General features: G+C 42.3%; 2 protein-coding genes across 3 annotated transcripts in view; one reads left to right on the top strand and one right to left on the bottom strand.

The window, feature by feature from the left end:
- Nucleotides 1-13,242, top strand: part of SLK (STE20 like kinase) — a 47,384-nt gene extending 34,142 nt beyond the window's left edge. For both annotated transcript variants that reach the window (XM_027897995.1, XM_027897994.1), the window contains exons 11-18: nt 100-223; nt 502-681; nt 5,918-6,047; nt 6,287-6,411; nt 7,348-7,536; nt 8,691-8,816; nt 10,352-10,465; nt 11,072-13,242. In XM_027897995.1, the coding sequence (XP_027753796.1) occupies nt 100-223; nt 502-681; nt 5,918-6,047; nt 6,287-6,411; nt 7,348-7,536; nt 8,691-8,816; nt 10,352-10,465; nt 11,072-11,218 (1,135 nt within the window). In that variant the 3' untranslated portion in view covers nt 11,219-13,242. The remainder of the gene's footprint in view (nt 1-99; nt 224-501; nt 682-5,917; nt 6,048-6,286; nt 6,412-7,347; nt 7,537-8,690; nt 8,817-10,351; nt 10,466-11,071) is intronic.
- Nucleotides 13,243-17,135: 3,893 nt separating this feature from the next.
- The window catches only part of COL17A1 (collagen type XVII alpha 1 chain), a 69,584-nt gene continuing 66,961 nt past the window's right edge, over nt 17,136-19,758 (bottom strand). The window contains exons 53-57 of the mRNA XM_027897996.1: nt 18,967-19,386; nt 18,637-18,777; nt 18,010-18,072; nt 17,712-17,783; nt 17,136-17,545 (exon numbers count right to left, since the gene is read on the bottom strand). Of these exons, the coding sequence (XP_027753797.1) occupies nt 17,496-17,545; nt 17,712-17,783; nt 18,010-18,072; nt 18,637-18,777; nt 18,967-19,386 (746 nt within the window). The 3' untranslated portion in view covers nt 17,136-17,495. The remainder of the gene's footprint in view (nt 17,546-17,711; nt 17,784-18,009; nt 18,073-18,636; nt 18,778-18,966; nt 19,387-19,758) is intronic.

The following is a 19,758-nucleotide window of genomic DNA, read 5'->3' as shown; positions in this document are numbered from 1 at the left end:
AAGACAATCAATCAGTCGGTTTTGGTCCTTTTTGTCTTTTGTAGTTTTCCTCTTGTTTTGCTTTCCCATCAATATTAAGTGATTCTTTTTCCTTATTAGACGTCAAGAGCTAAGAGAGCTAAGACTTCTTCAGAAGGAGGAGCAGAGAGCCCAACAGCAACTCAGTAACAAGCTTTTGCAACAGCGAGAACAGATGTTCAGACGTTTTGAACAGGAAATGACAGTGAGTTTGTGGATTTTGGTGCTCTTAAAATACAACATCTTGATGGAGTAGGCAGAATACTGCTAGCAGCAATCAGGTGTTTCTTTTTATGATGGCTGTAGCTTAACCTTCTTTGTTGCTAATAAAAAGCAGTATTTTGCATTGGGGGGTGCCCAGCTTGTGTGCTGGAACTTGCCTGCCAGAACAGTTCATCAGGGCCATTCCCTGCCGTGGTACAGCATTCACTAAACAGAGCTTAGTTTCCAAAAAAAAAAAAACCTGCCAAATTATTTTCACAGAGCAAAAAGCGCCAGTATGATCAAGAAATAGAAAATCTGGAGAAGCAGCAGAAGCAGACGATAGAGCGCCTGGAACAGGAGCACACGAACCGCTTGCGGGATGAGGCCAAACGCATCAAAGCAGAGCAGGAGAAGGAATTGTCCAAATTCCAGAACGTGCTGAAAAACAAGAAAAAAGAGGTAAGAGACGATGACAATATAGAAAATAAGGAGTATGGACGTAGTAAACAGTTGAGATTAGGTCTCCCAGAAGGCTTGTCAACTGACCTGTGGAAGTGTTACTAGCAGTCAATGTTGTTTCATTTGTTTTACTGCCTAAAGTGAAATACAAACAGCTGACTGGAAGACTGAGGTATTGACTTAATCTAGAAAACATCACCATGTTAGAAGACTTTATTTTTCACAGAATATTTAATAAAGTATTTTCTTAAAGATTGTGAAAAATATTTGAGTTTTCTACTTTAAACAAATCCAACTATGGCTACTTAGTAAATACTTATCAGATTAGAATTTCAAAGACAATACAGTCTTGATTATTACTGAGAACTACTTTAATTTCAGATGTGTTTCTTTTTTGTTAGTGTAATTTGTTAGATTTTCATCGAGAGTGTGCTGTTATTGTTTAGAATTTCTTTATATGAAGTGAGAGCAGTAACATGGATTTGGCTTTTTAGCTCAAAAAAGAAAGCCAGGAGAGAGAAGTGTGGATAACCTAAGATCTCTTACAGTTAATCTCATACGTGTCATACAGTTAAGGCAAAATGAATGACAGCTGACAATGACACCTTGTGCTATTAATTTGCTTGCATTAGAGTAAGAGAAAGTATGTGATTCCATGTAGATTTTGCATCTTAAAAGCTGTTTTATTTCATTTTTGGATCAATTGTATAGTGCCCATTTATATATGAATGGCTCTAGTGTTTGCTCTAATAGTTCCTAGACTCAGAGATTACTTTAGAAAGCTGTAGTGTCCATGCTTATGCATAGAATGATCCTGTAGCACAAAACTGCATTAAAGAAATAAGTTGTATTCAGTTTGAACCGTATGCTCAAATGTAAATAACAATTTTTCTTCTTTTGTGGTACCTCTTGCATTTTTGAGTCTCTCTCTATTTACTGGTGATTGGGTCCTACATGGGAAAGCGGGGAGAATTTTACTTATTGCTCTGAGCTAAAAGCAGTTCTTTCATGGAAACAGGAGTAGCATGTGGTGATTTGGACTCTGTTTTCTTATGATGCTTCCACTATTAAACAAACAGGCATTTGTTTCTGGGTGCGTAGTTTTGTGTTTAAAGCTTAAAAAGGCGATGTACAGTTTGGAGGAAAATGCAGCTGGTGCTCTAAAACTGTCCATGCTACACTGGAGTGTGCAATGCTACATTTTTATAAGTCTCAAAACCAAATAAAACACATTAGCAAATTAACAGATTAATAGTCAGTTGATTTAGCCAGGTTATATTTAGAATCTTTCAGCTAATCTAGTCTAATTCACCTTGAACTGAAACACGTTCCGTCCCAGCATATGTCACGAATAGTTTCTTGAAAATGTAGTTATTGGTGGGTTTTGCTTTAAATTCTTCAGAACCAAACACTTGCAACCAAATAATACTTTGCTTGTATTATTGTTTTAAAGACATAACCTGTGTAGATGTCATTTATGGTTGGAGACACTAATAATGGCATCTTGTAAATTCAAGTTACAGACAGTGTCAGAAATAGCTGTTTTTCAGTGGAAGTTTAAAAAAACTTCCAACTGTTTTTCACAGTTTTACCATGAGGTAAACATACTCTGTAGTTCTTTTGCCGCAGTGCTTCAAGAAAATACCACTTTTGCAGGTGGTGATTTTCTTAACTATTGACTCTTCTGGCTGCTGCATGGAAACACAAGCGAGAGACTCCAATTCTGAGAGCACAGGGCAGCATTTGCATGCAAAAAGCGGCTGGCACATCCCTCCTTTCTGCACTGCTGGCATGCATAAAGCACCTACTGTTCCTTCTCTTTTCATTAAGCTCTTTTCACTAAACTAACATCCCTGCCACTGAAGTAAATGCATGCTTCCCAGTACCTCTAGTGCTTGACCTGCATGTCCTGTGTTCACAGTAATGCTTGCTGTGGAGAAAAAGTGTTCTTTTTGCCACCTTCTGCATGCTTATATACACTGTAGGTTTTATGTGAAGTGGAGAAAGCACCAAAAGAGCTGAGAAAAGAGCTCATGAAACGCAAGAAAGAGGAGCTTGCACAAAGCCAGCATGCTCAGGTAACAACGGCAGCTTCAAGCTACTAAAATACAAAAGGCAGCAGTATTCACACAGCTTGATGATTTCACTTCTTGTTGTTGTTGAGTGAATATGGAACTTAACTCAAACTAACCCTCCGTACTGCTCTCTTCCTTCGAGTGCTCCCCTATCACATCTCTCAGACTAAACTGGGTAGACATGTAGGAGCAGCAGTTCCCGGGTTTGTAATGGTTTGCGTGCTGTACTGAACAAGAAGGGTAATTCTCTACAGCAGGTTTATTTACTGTGCTTTTACGAGTGGTAAGTACCCCACGGGTCCCTCGGATTTTAAGGGTTGCAGTCAGAAGTAAGTTTTGAACAACACAAGTGCAGGGGAGGAAAGTGTATGTAATATGTAAGCACGAGGCATCTTGTTTATAGAAGCAGAACAGATTAGGTAAAATGTTACTTAAATGTCAAAGTGTAGGTGTACGGAAACGTTGCAAGACATCATCTACAATTTCGTGCCTTCAGACTCGCTGCTTTTTTATGACCCAGCTAAAAAGAGGGCAAGTATTTTAGAAAAATATTGGCTTTGTGTTGGCCACAGCTTGTACAGAATGAGTTTCAACCACAGCAGAGCAGGTTTGGGCTAAGAACTTAAAGATTAAATGTTTATTTGAGTGGCCTAGTGGAAAATAATAGCAACTTTATTCGATTATGTGTTTAAGAGGGGATTTCCCAGGATAGAATGGGATGGAATTGCAGTGCTCTCCTCATACCAAAGATACCTGTCTCTGAATTTTTTCAGGAAACAAATCTCTAGTTTTTCACAGTGTTTGTAGCAACTTGTTTTATTTCGTTTTCTGGTTTCTCTTTGTTAAAGAGAGGTGAAAGAGAAAATTTAAAATGTGAGATATCCTTACTTGGAATGATAAGTACTAGACAGGGTGCAGATGTTTAATTTTAGAATATTGTCAGCATCTACTTCTGTGATGAGCCTTGACATTTTAAATGCTTATTACTAACACACACCAGGTATAATTTCTTCCTTTTTTTAAGAATAAAAGTATATTTCATTATATCATGACATAGGAAGTACATTGTGTCCCACAGGGCGTTGCTCAGGTTATGATTCAGTCTTTTCAGTTGTCTTCATGTACGCTTTTCAACGCACAGATGCAGGATGTAAGTCTTAAAATGCAAAACAACCAAAGTTTTATTTTCCTAACTTTCCAGATGCGTGTCTTCTCCTCTCCTTCTGATCATATGTGCTGATCAAATTTGTAATTATGCACTTTTCATAGTCAAAAGGTCAAAATTACGTTAGTTACTTAGTTTGGGCAAGACACTGAGGTTTCACACATGCAATATAATACTGTTCTCTTTTATTATTTGTTCAGCACATGTGAAAAACATTGTGTGACTTGTATGCTGTGTGTGCAGTGAAACTATGTATTTTAAAGATATCTGAGTTTATTTTAAGATACTTATTGGGCAAAACCAAGTGGTAACTTGAAAAAAGTGAGCTGTCTTGCTCTGTCTGCCTTTGAAACAACCTACAAGTTCTTTGGTAAACTCGATGACCTTTATTTTGTGTGGTACTTGGGTAGATGTGGGAAGTGGAAAGGCCAGAGTGTTTCCTGAGATTGCCTGGTTTATCTTATAGTGCTAGCAGGTACAAAACTTCCTAAGATTTAGAGAGAAGAGCAATGATATTTAAATGATTGTGTAGAACTCAAGCCTAATCACTTTTTGACCATGACCACACCAGAACAGCTTTCCCCTTCTCCCTTCAAATCAAAAAACTCCCAGCAAATTAAACACTGTGTTAATTATGTGTCTGCACCCTCAGAAAAATAAACTTGTAGTCTTATCCTTTTCATCTAGAAAAGGAAACAACAGTATTTTTCATCGTTTCATGTATTTGATTAGTATGTCTGACTTAATTTACAGACATCACCTCCCAGTTCTTTCTGTACCCCCAGGTCTGTCTCTGTCACCTTACTTCACCTCTGGTTTTGTATTACCTTTCTCAGTGTAACTGCTGTCCACTGAGAGAGATGAAAGCCTCATCTATTAATAACTTTCCGTGAAGATGAAAACCAGGATTCTTCTGGTCATGATAAAAAGTACTTTAAATGAACATTTAATTTCACCTGACAGCTCTTTTTAGCAAGTACCATAAGTTCGGTAAAAAAAATAAGAATAGCTCAGAACACCTTTCCACTGATCAGGTGCAGCCCAGTTTTCCCATCTCCCTTCCAACAGACCATCTTTAGTGCTGCTTTGTTGTGCAGAGCAGCAGGTGCTTCAGCAGCTCCCCTTGGCTCTGACAGGACATTGAATTGTCCTTTTTTTGACCTTGATGTGGTTTGATAGAAGCATCTCATTTAACTCCCTGTTCTTACAGGGGGGGGTGTGTGCATGCTGTCATGCTTGTGGCTGTGGTTTGCAATAGCTGCAAGAAGAAAGGCAACAGGAAAGTTGTTTGGGGAGGGGGATGTGGGGGGATTCCTTCTGCTGCCTGCTTTTCATGAGGGGATGCAACAGCGATACGCCTGGATAAAGGGAAGATGCAGGTGATATGGGGGCTGCATCAGGCAGGTGGTAAATCACTTTGCAAGGAGCCAGCTCAGCTCGGGTGTGTGGGGTTACAGCCCTGCAGAACCATGGAGTGTCTGCACAGTGGACCTGCAGAACTCCCTGCCTCAATACCTCTGCCTTCAGGACAAGATAAACCACACAAATCTTAAACCCATCTGTGTGAATAAATAGGCTTTAACTAATCACCCACAGCAAAACAACCATGCATACTTTTATTTCCTTACCTACATGAATAATTAACCCTTGATAGAATGAGATCAACTTTATACTGAGCACTTGTGTTTGCTAGCTCTGAACCTGCAGCTTGTTCTGAGGAGAGACAAGAGATGGAATGAATTGCAGATTGCTGGCTGGTTTGTTGCCTTTGGTCTTACTTCTGAAGGTATTATTTAAATATTAAATATGCTCTTACTTACTCTGTACATAGAAAATACACAAGACGGATGATTTGATAGTCAAGGCATGCTAGCTCAAAATTTCATAGATGCATTTGTTTTCATATATAGCTAATGCTGAGAGAACTGGGAGTTTCATTCAAATGTAATATGGTTAGAAGAACAAAATTTAATTTACTTTTATTGGTTTTTACCAGGAGCAGGAGTTTGTGCAGAAGCAGCAACAAGAACTGGATGCATCTCTGAAGAAAATTATTCAGCAGCAGAAGACGGAACTGGCCACTATTGAACGAGATTGCCTCAACAACAAACAGCAGCTCATGAGAGGTATCCAGCATCAGGCTCTCTTTAAAAACAGGCCCTTCTGTTTTCATAAAACAATATTCTGTCTTCACTCTAAGAAGACCTTCATGACTAATTTACAATGGTAGTAAAAGTATTTTCTGTGGAATAACATTGTTTTCAAAATGCACTTGTAGGCTACTTCTAAACATACATCAGCAGGTAGATTGGGAACCACTGTATGGTTGTTGCACTTTCTGAACCAGCTTCCTCCTTTTTTCCAGCTCGTGAAGCTGCAATCTGGGAACTGGAGGAGCGGCATCTGCAAGAGAAACACCAGCTCCTCAAACAGCAGCTCAAAGATCAGTACTTCATGCAGAGACACCAGCTGCTCAAGAGGCACGAGAAGGTTAGTGTTGATTTTGACACATTCTCTTGTGTATTATAATGTCCATTTTTTTTATCAGTAGTCTTATGGTCTCTTCTGGTAGTTGTTTATTTGCAGAGGCAAGACCCGCACAAGTGTTTTGTAGCTGTTGAAACTAAAAAATCTTAATCATCATACTCGAATACCTTAGTAGTATGCAAAAGTATCAGTAGTAATATTTATCTCTTTTGATCTTAAAAAAAACCCCAACCCATCCCAACATCAACCTGTTTATATTAAAAATACTGAATTCTGCTTGGATACCAAATCAGTTTTGACTTGTGTTTAAATAAATCTACTCAGAAGTAAATCATCATGGAATTAAATGAGCAGAATAAACTGGATTAGCTTTTGGGCAAGTAGCTGACAACTGTCTCTTTATAGCTAAATCCTGTGAAATCCTTATTTTCCCTGAGTCATTTGGTGTTTTATGGAATACACTAAAGAAAATAGTTCAATTTTCGAAAATGTAAACCAATGTGGAGTTGTTAGAGGATCTCCTCAGTGATCAGAACATGAACAGCCTCCACTGAAGGCCTATTCCTGTCCACTCTGGTTCATCCCATACTGGCTGTTGTTTCCAAAGCCTTTGCAGCAAACTGCCCCTTCACAGCTGCAGCCCAGGAGCTCAGGTGCACAGAAGTTTCTCCCTTTGAACAACAGACTTTTTAAAAGGCAATTCAGGATTTGAGCGACCACTAGTAAAATATGTGTGTATTCACATTAATTGAAGAATCTTATCAGGGCTGGGCATGATGCAGAGCTCTGTGGAAGAAGCCCCTCCTGCCCACTGTGCTGATGGGATTGGTCTCTGTTGGGAGTCTCTGAATCACACCCGGTGCCTATTGAGGAAATGAGATACAAATTGTACAACACTGATGGTTACTCTGTAACATTTCCACGTGGTTGACATTGCAGGAAACAGAACAAATGCAGAGATACAATCAACGCCTTATTGAGGAGTTAAAGAACAAGCAAACTCAGGAAAGAGCCAGACTGCCTAAAATCCAGCGAAGTGAAGCAAAGACTCGCATGGCGATGTTTAAGAAAAGTTTAAGAATCAATTCCTTAGCCTCTCCAGACCAAGATCGTGAAAAAATTAAGCAGGTAATTATTAAATTTATATTTAGTTTTAAGAGTGTAAATGCCAAAGGTGAGAATGGGATAGAGTGCACCCTCACAGGTTCACAGATGGTACGAAGCTGAGCTGATGCACTGGATGAGGTCAGAGGAAATCACCCTTCCCTGCTGCACTGGTGAGACTCTTCTGGGGCACTGGGTCTAGTCCTGGGTTTCCCAAAACAACACAAACATGAATTTATTGGAGCAAGTCCTGCAAAGGGCCTTGAATCTGACCCAGGGACTCGTGGGTCTTGTTGCATGCGGAGCCACCTGAAATGCCTGGGATGCCTCAGCCTGGAGGAGAGTGGGCTCAGGATGGTCTTATCCATGTGTATAAGTACCCAAAGAAGGGGGAGCCTGACTCTTCCCAGGGTGCCCAGTGACAGCGTGAGAGGCAACAGGCACAACTGAAATACAGAAAATCCCATTTGAACATAAGAAAACACTTCTTTAATGTGTGGGTGGTCAGACAGCAGAACAGGTTGCCCAGAGAGGTTGCAGATATGCCTGGAACCCAGCTGGATACAGAGCTGTGCAGCTTGTTTCTGTCAACCCTGCTTTGAGTAGGGAAGTTGATCTTTGCAGGTCTCTTCCAACCTCAGCCGTTCTGTGATTCTGTGAAATATTTTTGAGGATGCTTGATTTTTGCGAGCTTATGAACTAAAACTCTGGATATTCACTCATTCTTTAAAAGGGAATGCTGTGAAGATGTTGAGAGGTTTGCTTTCTACAGATGCACCGAAGTCCCAAGTCATGGTTTCATATGGTGAGCACTGGAAGGATGAAAGATCTGGAAAATAAGGCGTCCTGTGGCTGTGTAACACCAGCCTTGACCGACACCTGCAGCAACACTGCTGTGTCACTTATCTTCAGAGGGAGATAACTGGAGGAGTCTGGTGGTGAAATGTGCTGTGTTTTAAGGAAAAATCATAGTGCAGACAGAGAAAGGGAATTAAAACTGTGAGGGCACTCCCTTTGTGAAGATTTTAAAAAAGAAAGAGTAGAGAAAATTATTGCTTAAATCTTCTGAAACCATTCTTCTCAGTGTGTGTTCATTCTGTTACATGCAGTTCTTTGGCTCATGTAAACTGTTGTATTCAGAGGCACAATATAAATAATCTTTTTATTTTTAATTTTAGTTTGCTGTTCAAGAAGAGAAGAGGCAGAAGAATGAGAGACTGGCTCAGCATCAGAAACACGAAAACCAAATGCGGGACCTTCAGCTGCAGTGTGAAGCAAACATCAGGGAACTGCATCAGTTACAGGTTAAAAATAGATGATATTAAATGACCATTCAGTGGGAAGACTGGGGTTCATAACGGATGCAGGCAAAGCAGAAACATCTTTTCCTTCATTTTTACTGATCAGTGTAGAGTTTCAACTCTACTTTCGGAGGCCTGCAGCTCACTGCGTAACCACATTCATGTGCTTCCGTCAGTTAATGAGAAATCATTTTAAATGCAAGAAGAGCACGAACCAGAAACAGATGATCACTTCTGGAATACCTGTCAAGTTCCCAGGGCTATCTTGTGTAGGCAACATTTCCTGTAACCTGGTTTTACTGAAATGTCATTAATCAGAACAGAGGTAGGCAGCACCAGGCGTCACCAACAAGATGTTTGCAGCAATGCGTGAGTGAGGAGGTTTTTACAAAGTGCTGCCACTTGTACATGAGCTTCTGGAAGGTACTTAAAAGGAATTCTTTTCTTGCCATAAGGAACTCTGTTCTGTCCCTTTTGGTATGCATTTAGTAAAAGTTTCTGCTGTGTACCAGAGGCCAGATCTCCTTTTCCGTTAAATCAGCTTTTCCCTATTTCAGGGACACAAGGCAGTTTTAAAGCATTAAATGATCACCTGCTGATAACCTTTGCTTAGAGAAATCGTGCAACCACCAATGAAGCTCGTTCTACTCAGTTCCCTTTCTTACATGCTGCAGAAACAGTCCCTGGCTGTGCCACTAATGTGCCTCAGTAAATCCCCAAGTACCGTAGGAGTCTTGTGAGAGTTTCAGCTCAAGTAAAACTGAACAGATTAGGGCTGCTCTGAGCTTCACAAGGAAAACTGGCCCCTTGCTGCACTCAAGTCTAGACAAGTGCTTGTCTTTTCTGTTGCTGTGGTTCTGTGCTCTGCATCAGACCCATTTGGGACCGTGACTCCAGAAACATGACCATTGCCAACTGCTTTTAAAAAAAAAGCAACGATTTGATGTACCTAAATACTTAATTTTTTTCTTGCTACTCTTCAGAAGTCCTCTGAAAGGGAGGCAGTTGCCTGGGTACCTGACGGAGAGGAATGTGGAGCTGAGATGTGGTTTGATTATCCTTTTCCTAGGCTGCTTCTGCAACCACATTTCTCCCCTCTCTAAACCCTGTTTGTTCGTCTCAGCTCTTGGCACCAAGAGTTGAAATATTTCCAAGAAAACAGCTTCATCTTTAATGTAATTGATTTTAATAAATTGTACAGACTGTCTTTAGAAAGCAAAGCAGAAATGCTGTCTGACCTTGAAAAGCATTAATAAGCAGTGAAACACAGTTTTGAGTAACACTCTCAGCTCCTGCCTTAATGACACTCAGCAGTGTTTGGATTTATGAGCGTTTCTTATCGCAATTGGCCCTGATGGAAAGATCAGCTTTTGAAAATGCAGCCTCGTAACATACTTTTATCTTGTAATTATTCACGTCACTATTTACACAGAATAAGCTAATTAAAAAGAATTAGGACAACATATGTCACTGTACAAATGTTGAGTTGCCTAATCTGAATTAGTTTTACATAAGGATTATCTGTATCTTGTTTTAAGAATGAAAAATGCCATCTACTGGTTGAGCATGAGACTCAGAAACTAAAGGAGCTGGATGAAGAGCACAGCCAAGAACTGAAGGAATGGAGAGAGAAACTGAGACCGAGAAAGAAGGTAAATCAGAGCAGTTCTCGAATCGGGAAATAATCAAGGGCTTTATCAACCAAATACAGACAGTACAAAAGCATTGCAGAGGAGAATCAAGCTGCTGTACAAAGCTGTTATAGTTCACTGAATAATAAAAGATGTTAAAAAAATGCAAAAGCTGAGCAAAGGGCAGGTGCAACAAAACAGTCTGTGTGTTACCAGCTCCCTCCTGCAGCACGTGTGTGTGTGTGTGTGTGTGTGTGTGTGTGTTTGCATGGAAAACTTAGCTGGAGATGCATTCCTAAACCCAGATTTCTTTCGGAAGCCAGTGGGTTACTGCAAATATTGAGTGCTAAATAACAGATAGAGGGTGGTGGAACTTGGTTTTGGGGTCCATATTTTAATTTAAAATGGAAAGTGCTAGATTTTCAAATGGTTCAGAGAGTGTCCTACAGGCAGATGATGTTCTTGGCTTGTGGTGTCTTGGCTGTCTTGCAATTTCATGTTTGCTGGGTGACTTTTTTTGATGCTGTGTATGAAGTTACAGCGTTATATCGGCCAATATGTCACCGCAATAATGGGTTTCTTGTACTTTGTCTTGCTAATTCTGAGGCAATCTGATTTTGGTTTTAGACGCTGGAAGAAGAATTTGCCAGAAAACTGCAGGAACAGGAAGTTTTCTTTAAAATGACTGGAGAATCCGAATGCCTTAATCCTTCAACACAAAGCCGGATTTCCAAATTCTATCCAATCCCCAGCCTTCACTCTACTGGGTCGTAACTCTGGGAACTGCTGTAGGTTTTATCCTGTCTGGAATTCTCCATCCTTACCCATCTAACCTGACTGACCTGCGGCGTGTGTACATCTGAGGACCCCGCGCGTTTTGTTTTCAGTGGAGACAATCAGTGTCACATGAGTTTCTTCACTTCTCTGAGCGGAAGAAACGAACCCAGTGTTGGTGTACAATGGTAATGTTACGTCCTTCAGATGTTTCAAGACTAAGTGGGCTTTTTATCTCGGTCTCTAAAAGTGTGTTACCTATGGTTTTGACTTTAAGCCTGAAATATTAGTTGTGCTCTTCCTCATCACAAAAAAAAATGGTTTCTCATGAGAACATTTAAACCATGTAATATTAGTTCTGCTACTGTGTTTTTAAGCATCAGATCTCTCCACGAGAGAATTCCCCAGTTGAAAATGCCGTGAGAGGTTTAAAGTTTCATAATGTTGAGCAGTGTCTTCATGGCAAGGACTGAAACTAATTGCTAAGAACATGCCAGTAATCAGAGAAACAAACCCTTCTGTTTAAACACGTTTGGCAAAAGCAAAAGCCTTTGTAATTTCTTTCAAAAGAAACCTCTGGCATAAATTAAACTGAGCTGATCTCCATGACACGTTTTGTCCATTAGTTCCATAATGAAATGGGGTGCTAGTTTAATTAATACAGTGCCTGAAACACTTAGATATGCTGATCCTGGTAACAGGATACTGTTTTGTCACTTAAAAAAACAAAACTCCTTAGCGTTGTTGTTACTGTACAAACCAAGATTTCTTGCTGCTACTGCCATTTTGGTTGTAAATCCTCACCCTAAAATATTTTGCACTAAAATATGTAAAGGTGAAAGAAAAGCTAACTTTAAAATGCACAGTTTGTTATTTTCCTTTGCTATTACAGGTGGTTAGTTCTACAAATTGAAAAACTGTAGAATGTATTTTTTAGAAAGCAGGGTGCAAAATGCACGTGGTTTCTCAAACTGTACCTGGAATGGGTAGAGCCATTGTTCTGTTCTTACCAAAGCCTGTTCATTTAAACTCCATTGGAAAAGTGGAGGCGGATGGTCATATTTATAAATAATCATGGCTAAAGTCTGATTTCATTAGAAGTGTTAGATTCAGTTTTTTGTTTTTTGTTTTTTTTTTTAATTTTAGTCATTTTATTTTGTGGAAAGATTTAAGTTAAATATATAGACAAACTCCTTTATGAAGCTGGGTGTTTTGCTTTTGTGTCGCCACCTACTAACATAGGCAGGTTTTATTTTTCAAGTTCATAGATGTACAATAAGTTATTTACCTGACTGATCTGCAGTGGAAAATCTGAAATGTTTCTCATGTAGCGGGTAGGGAAATACAGCTGCGTTAGGTCAATTTTTGCTGCACTCCTTTGGGGGTTGGAGGTCGAGTCATATCAAGACACAGTGTTAAAAAGGCTGTACTTGGGTATGCTGGAGTTCCATTTGTAAAATAGTGTTTGCTTTCTGTTGTTTGAGGCCTGACTTTCTCAGGTCTCTTCGGGCATCAACTGCGACCGTTTTGTTTTGCTCTCTTGCATTGAACTCGTGGCCGGTGACCATTAACGACGTTCATTCCGTGGGAGCTGTGTTGCTGCATGTCAATGAGCTCAGAAATTAACATGGGACTTAGAATCAGCTGTGGTTGAAATCTGGGATGCTGAAATCCTTGGACGTTGAAGTGATACCTTCTCAATGAAGACACTTAATTTACAGCACAGAAAAATGATTAATTGGAAAATGCATGTTTAATTTAAATTTTGTAACTTTTTGATAGTATAATTACTTTAATAGCTAGCCTTAATTTCTGGCATTTTATTATTATAAATGTGTATTGTGTACTGTTGTAAATTCACACACCATATCTCTAGAATGTTCTCTGTTGCTAAATGCAAAGTTCTTTGAATTGTTTGTTCATTAGAGAGAAAAAAGTCTTTGAAGATCTTTTGCTTTTTAAGCTCCATCTTCATAAATTGACTGTTCCTGAGATAAAATTAAATAATCTTCCTTTCTATTTAACAGAATTTGTTTGCAGTTTCGTATGACGTAGGCTCAGTGCTTTACTCAGGGAGCAGGCAGGGCAGGCAGATTTTCCTCAGAGGGAAATCACAGAATGTTTAGGGGTTGGAATGGACCCTAAAGATCATCTAGTCCCAACCCCCCACCTCCACTAGACCAGGTTGCTCAAGGCCAGCCTGGCCTTGAACACTTCCAGGGCTGGGGCATCCACAACCTCTCTGGGCAATCTGTTCCAGGGCCTCATCACCCTCACAGTAAAAAATTTCTTCCTAATATCTGTCCTAAACTCCCCCTCTTTCAATCTGTACCCCATGCTCCTTGTCCTATCACTACACTGTTAATAATCTTCTCCTTACATTTTTGGTAGTTTCAGTGATCACTTGCTCATGTGTATTGGCATTCTGTTTACCTCTGTCTAAATCTCTTACATCTTTTATTTGAAGATCCTTTTCACACAGGCCCCTGCAATCTGATCTCATTGTAAATTGCACAAATAATTGTAACTGAGCTGCGTGATGAAGGGAGAGATCGGATGTGGTGATGGAAGCCTTGCCCATCTCATCAGGTGGGGAGCTCTGTGAAGCAGTTGCAGCCTTGTGAACCATGCTGAGAATTGATATCGAGCATGAAAATATGTTTTGTGTGTGTTAAGAGAAACTAGCATGGGTACTTACACACTTAGTCTGATAAAACTGGATGTAAGTGTTGCAGAATATGAAAGAGGTGTTACAATATTATATCAGTGTTGGAAAATTCAATTCAAATTAATTTAGTCTCATGTAGGCCCAAAAGAGATCTTGTGAGATACAAAATCCAATCTCTTTACTGTCTCATGTCACCTTCCTTTAATGAATGTTAGCAGCTCCATCTCCAGGGTAGTTAGATGTGTTTTCCACAGGCAAAACAATGTGCTTTCTTACTGAGTGTTTGGCAGATCTCATTGTCCCCACATGCTCTTGCAAAGCTGACCAGAAATCGGTATTTTCTCACCTTTTGTTTTACTACATCATAAATACTGTCCACAGGGAAAGGAGCAAAGGCAGTAAGTGCCAGGATTGCAGTCAGTGTATGGGTTGTCCTCCTGTGTTTACAGCTGATCCTCACAGAAAATCTGCCTGCAGGCCCCCTGGCCTCTGACGGGGTCAGACTTCACATGTGCTTCCTGAGCTCTGAAAGCAGATTTGGGCACCTGCTAAGTCAGCTTTTATGGGAAAGGGCCTTGTAAGGACAGAGCCCCTGGCTCTGCTCACATCCCGAGTTCCGCACTCAGCCGTGTGCAGGCTCCCCAGTCCTCCACTAACGCGGTGCTGCCGGCAGCCCAGGGAGCTCTCTGGGGGCTCCTGTGCCCCGGATTTTGGGAGACTCTGCATCCCTCCTGAGTGGGGCTGGCTGAGGAGGGGTTATCAGTCCCGGGGGACAGTGGTCTGGCTCAGGCCTTGGCCTCCCGGAGTCCCAGGGGAACTTTGCTGTTTATTTTGGTGAGGGAGAAATACGCAAACATGTGATTTTCTCTGATTCCCATAAAACAAATTTTCCTCCTCCAAGTGCTCTGCTGTCTCTGCTGAATGCACAAGAAGCGTGTATGGTATGTAAAGATAGGATATTGAGGTTGTTATGATTAATTAGATGGATCCTGATTTTTAAACACTTTCTGAAGGAAAACCTTTATTTGAATTGACACCTGAATTCCAGTTCCAAGGTGGCAGGGCTGCTGTCCTGACTGGTGACATTCACTCGTGGTGATTTTTCACATCAGTTAAAATACTGTAAAAATACAGTTAAATTCCAGTTGAGCTGCATCCTTTTTTCCAGGTAATCTTTTCAGCTCATACCCTTCTAAAGTTACATTAATGGGTGTTCAATATCTAATCAATCATCCAGTTAAAAAATTATTCTTCTGTCCCAGATGACTTTATGATATCTCCATGCTACTGAATTATTTTTCTTAGTAAATAAGAAATGTAGCACCTTAACTAAGACGCAGCCAAGCAAAGCAGCAATGAAATTTCTTTCATCACACCATGTCTTTTGTGACAGCAAAATCACACAGGAAGTTGAAACAGTATCTGTCTTGCAAGTATTTCAAGGATGCTTTGGTACAGGAAAGACTTGAATAAGGTGTTTCAAATTCAGGCACTTAAGTCCACTTTTAGGCAGCCTGATTTTCAGAGCTGCTGTGCAGCTGCAGCTCCCAGAACCTCAAACACTCATCCTGCTGGAAACTGAAATGTGCAAATAAATAAGCTCAGTGCTAGCTCCTTCCACTGAACTCCTGCTCCTTGGTTCATCTGGGGAAGTGGGGCAAGGTTTTGAGGACAGTGACTCTGGTTGCTGGAGAAAGGGAAGGGAGGAGGGTTTAGGAGTTCTCTGCCTTCTATGTTAACATTTCCATTCTTGTCATTTTATGTCAAAACCTGTACTTCTGGATCTCCGAAACTTCCTTGCACTGATGTGTGCGTGGAGATTTGCCATTCTCAGACTATTTCTGCCATCTTCACAGCAGTTGAAATAAGGTCAGAGAGAATTAACCTTCCTTGTTCACAGGCAAACCAAGGCCAGGATGTCCTGTTGTTTCTCAGTCTTATAAGAGATGAGAACAGATAAAGGGGAGAAGACAAAAGAAAACTACAGTGTTTCTCTTTTACAGAACTTTCAGTTGTTTTCTACCCCCTTTCTCCCTCCTTAGTTCTTGTGCTTCATTTCTGTAGCTCCTTTGCACATCTGGCATTGGGGCAGTCAGTGATGCCAGAGAAGAACAACCCCTTGAATACAAACACACTCTAACAAACCCACTCCTCACCAAGGGCTCATGTGCTTCCCTTGTACTGAAAGCAGAAAGGAGCGGCCGAGCCCAAAGTCACCCTGATTTTCCAAAATCTCTTCCAATTACCGAACTAAGTGGTAAGGCTTCTCTTACAGTGTCGGTCCTAAAGCAGTGGAAAGAACAGAAAGTAGAAAGGGACACGGAGTGAAATCTAACATTGAGCTGTCACCCCCATGTTCTGTCAGCAAGCAGAGCGGGAGTCCTGTCATAGTCCTGTGACAAAGCACATGCGGCGGAGGCAGCGCCGGCCTCGTGCTCTCCCAGCAGTTTGTTGAATGTTTTGTGTTAACTGCAAAACAAGTTACTTTTGCCTTACAGAAAGCAACCAAAAATCATGAGATGGATGAGTAATTGGCTAAGGGTTTATGTGCAGCTCGTGGAAGTGAACTTGCAGTAGCAGCCATACAACAGTTTTGGTTTGGGTTTTTTTGGTCTTGTTTTTAAAAGTAATTGCTTTCATGGCTTTCTGTAGAATATTGTAATAATTCTGCTGTAAATACAATAAAAATCAGAGTTTGCTGAGATGGCCTCTGTTTTGTTGATGGAAAACTTGCATGAAATACAAGTGATGTTGGGGTGAGGGGGACAGTTTAGAATTATTGAAATAACTGAGTGTAAAGAGTATTTAACATTGTGCCATTGTATTTTACCACTTTACCTCAGACCCCTCTTGGGTGCCTCACCCTCGCCCACAACACAACCTGCAAGCACAGAAAGGTGGTCCTGAGTAGTTCAGGGATTGGTTTAAAAACACACTTTAATTGGGCTGTTTACATTAAAATTATGTTTCCCCAGTGTTTAGAAAACCAGAAAAAAATACAAAAATATTTTTAAAAAGGTAAACAAATTACTTTTAAAAGTGCTTCTGTTTGGTCCCTGTGCATGTCCTGTCTTGCTGTGTTGCTGCCTCCCACTTAGGGCCGGCAGGGTTTGTGGAGAGGGAGTCCCAGTGCGGTCTAAGCTCAGTCCCAGGGTATCTTGCAGGGTCTTGTATCCTGTGGGCTGATCCTACATCTGATCCCTGACAAAGCACAGCATTTGGGGGTGTTGGGATTGCTTTCTGTTTTTCTTTTTGCTGGATAGTTGGCTACTTGTTAAAAAAAAAAAACAAAACAGGTTTTTATATAGCTGGGAGCAATGCAAGAAGCCGGACTAGGTGAGACAGGAAGCGCTTGTCAGCCCAAAGACAGGAGCCTGGGAGCTCAGGGTCACGGAGCCAAACATCAGTAACAGGAGCAAACACCCACACTGGGGCCATGCTGGACACGTACAGGAGACAATAAGATCTCTGCAGCAACACTGAACTATCAACTCTAAGGGGTCAGCTGAGTGGTGAGGACTTTTTAGCATTAAGGCAGTGAAGACTCAGGCTAATTCTCTACAGGCTGCTGGGAGTAATGCCCTGTGCAGAACTGAGCTGCCTCTCTCCTTAAACCCCAGCACTTCTTCTTTTTCTTCTGCCAACATACACTTGTTCACCTGGAGACAATAAAGTAAAAAGGAGTTATTTGAAAAGTTCACATAGGAAGACAAAAGCTCCAAAACAGTGTTTTCCAGCCATTCCCAGTGATGGGCTGGTGCCTGGGGAATCCTCCACTCCCTGACAGGCAAACCCTGCTCTCCTGGGGATGGCAGGTGTTCATACCTTTCTCTCCCTTCTCTCCTTTTGGTCCCCTGTGCCCTTGTCGTCCTGGTGGGCCCATTGGCCCAGGGTCACCTGAAGGGATGAGAAAACCAAGTTTGCCCTTGAGCACAAGTGGTTCATGGACAGGGACAGACCAGGGTAAGGGAGATAAAGAAAGGACAATGATTCAGCTGAGATCCTGAAGGTGCCACCTTCTCTGTCGGAAGGTGTGACCTTGAGCAGTGCTGTGCCAACGACCTCTGTGGTCACAGTGCTGCTTCCTCACAAGGCTAAAGAGGGAAAGGATGGCAAGCCTTACCTTTGGGTCCAGGATAACCCCTCTCTCCTTTTTCACCAGGTGGCCCCTGGATGGCACCATATGCTGGAGAGGGAAATGAAGGAGAGGATGAATAAGGGACAAACTACTGTGCTTACTCAGAGAAGCAGTGGGTCACCCTGGCAGGACATTTCTCTCAGCTGGGATGAGATGGACAGAGAAAGTTTTTCAAAAAGGGTTTTGGTCCCAGCAAAGTTCCAGGGATAGGCTGTGACGGCATTTCACCAGCCCTGCTCTGCCACCTGCTCTGGGCATCCTGGCTGTCACCAGGGCCGGAGCTGGCCCGTGCTCAGGGCAGTGAACCTGAGAGCAGAGCAAGCAATTAACTCATTTTTGTACAAGTGCCAGCCCAGCCCTGTTAAAATGGGGCACACAGGTTGCAAGCACGGAGGCCTTCGGGGTTTGGGATAAGTTTCTTACAAATAGTGGGAAAAACTAATGTCCTTCCTAATGATAAGACTGTACCTCCCCAGCAAGGGGGGAAGGAGTTTGAAAGACCATCCACCTGCAATGGTGTACCTCGACTTTAACAATGTGCAAAGGTGAAAAGATCACCAGGTCTGTGAGAGAGTGGGGAGATGTCAGAAATGGCAAGTCAACGTCACTTACTTCTAAAGAAGTCCATGAGGTCTGCAGTGACATTGCCGTAGGCTGCAAAGACCTTGCTGATGCCAGGGGGACCAGGAGGGCCTGGGGGACCTGCGGGTCCCTGTGCAGTGTAAGTCATCAGGTCCTGGAGAATACCTTGGCCTGAGGAATTAAAGATGTCATTTGAAAGGAGCTCTGGGAGAACTGTCTGGATGTTGAGGCAGGAAGGTGTAAGGGAGAGCTGTAGGCAGCAGGAAGGGGAGGGAAGTGACCAGCATGACAGCAGCTACAGGGGGTTAGGAGTCATAGGCTGTGACAGGGAGGGTCAGGGCAAGCAGGCTTTTCACTCACTCTGTAGGCTCTCTGACACACGGAGTGCCAGCTCGTTGTAATCCAGGGAACCAGTGAAGGAGCTGCTATAGGATCTGCTCGAACCTGCTGACCTGCTGTGGGATTCCTCCTCTGTCAGCAACCCATCGAAAGTCCCCTCACCACCCATGGAGGCACCATAAGTGCCATCGCTGCCCCCTGAGGTGTGGTAAGAGGACACCCTGCTCATGGAGCTGCCGTAGGAGCTGCCTGTGCCCAGTGACCCCCCGTGGGAGCCCTCAGCACCAAGGGATCCTCCGTGCGAGCGCTCGGAAGTCCGTAACCCTTGGTAGGATGAAGACAGAGACCCAGACATGAAGCCACTGTCTCCTTTGGGTCCTGGTGGTCCCCTTGGCCCAGGGGGCCCAGGTGGCCCTGAGATGTAGCTTCGAACTTCATCACCTGCAAAATACAAGGGACAGAACTTCAGGGACACGGGGCTCGGCAAAGGTCCTGTGCTACACCCTGAGTGAAATTCTGTCCCACCAACCCTCATCCAGGGCCATTTCTCAGGCAGGTGCTTGGGGGCAGGTGCTTGCCAAAGAAAATGCTTTTCCCGTGGCAAAACTCTGCCAGTGTCCTTACTGGGGACTCGCTGTTCAGCACAGGCCAATTTTAAGTGCCCGGTGCCTGTCCCTGCTGTGTCACAACACAGAGCTTGGATGGGCAGTTGGACTGAGAGGAGACAACCCTGCAGGATGCAGCACAGTCCTGCACAGACCTGACTGTAGAGGTAAGGTGTTTTTGCAGCCCCAGTTCAGGGAAGGCTCCTAC

This window comes from Empidonax traillii, unplaced genomic scaffold (assembly GCF_003031625.1).
Source record: "Empidonax traillii isolate 1590-97213 ecotype Southwest subspecies unplaced genomic scaffold, ASM303162v1 scaffold574:size890810, whole genome shotgun sequence".
NCBI lineage: Eukaryota > Metazoa > Chordata > Aves > Passeriformes > Tyrannidae > Empidonax > Empidonax traillii.
This window is presented reverse-complemented; position numbering and strand designations above follow the sequence as displayed.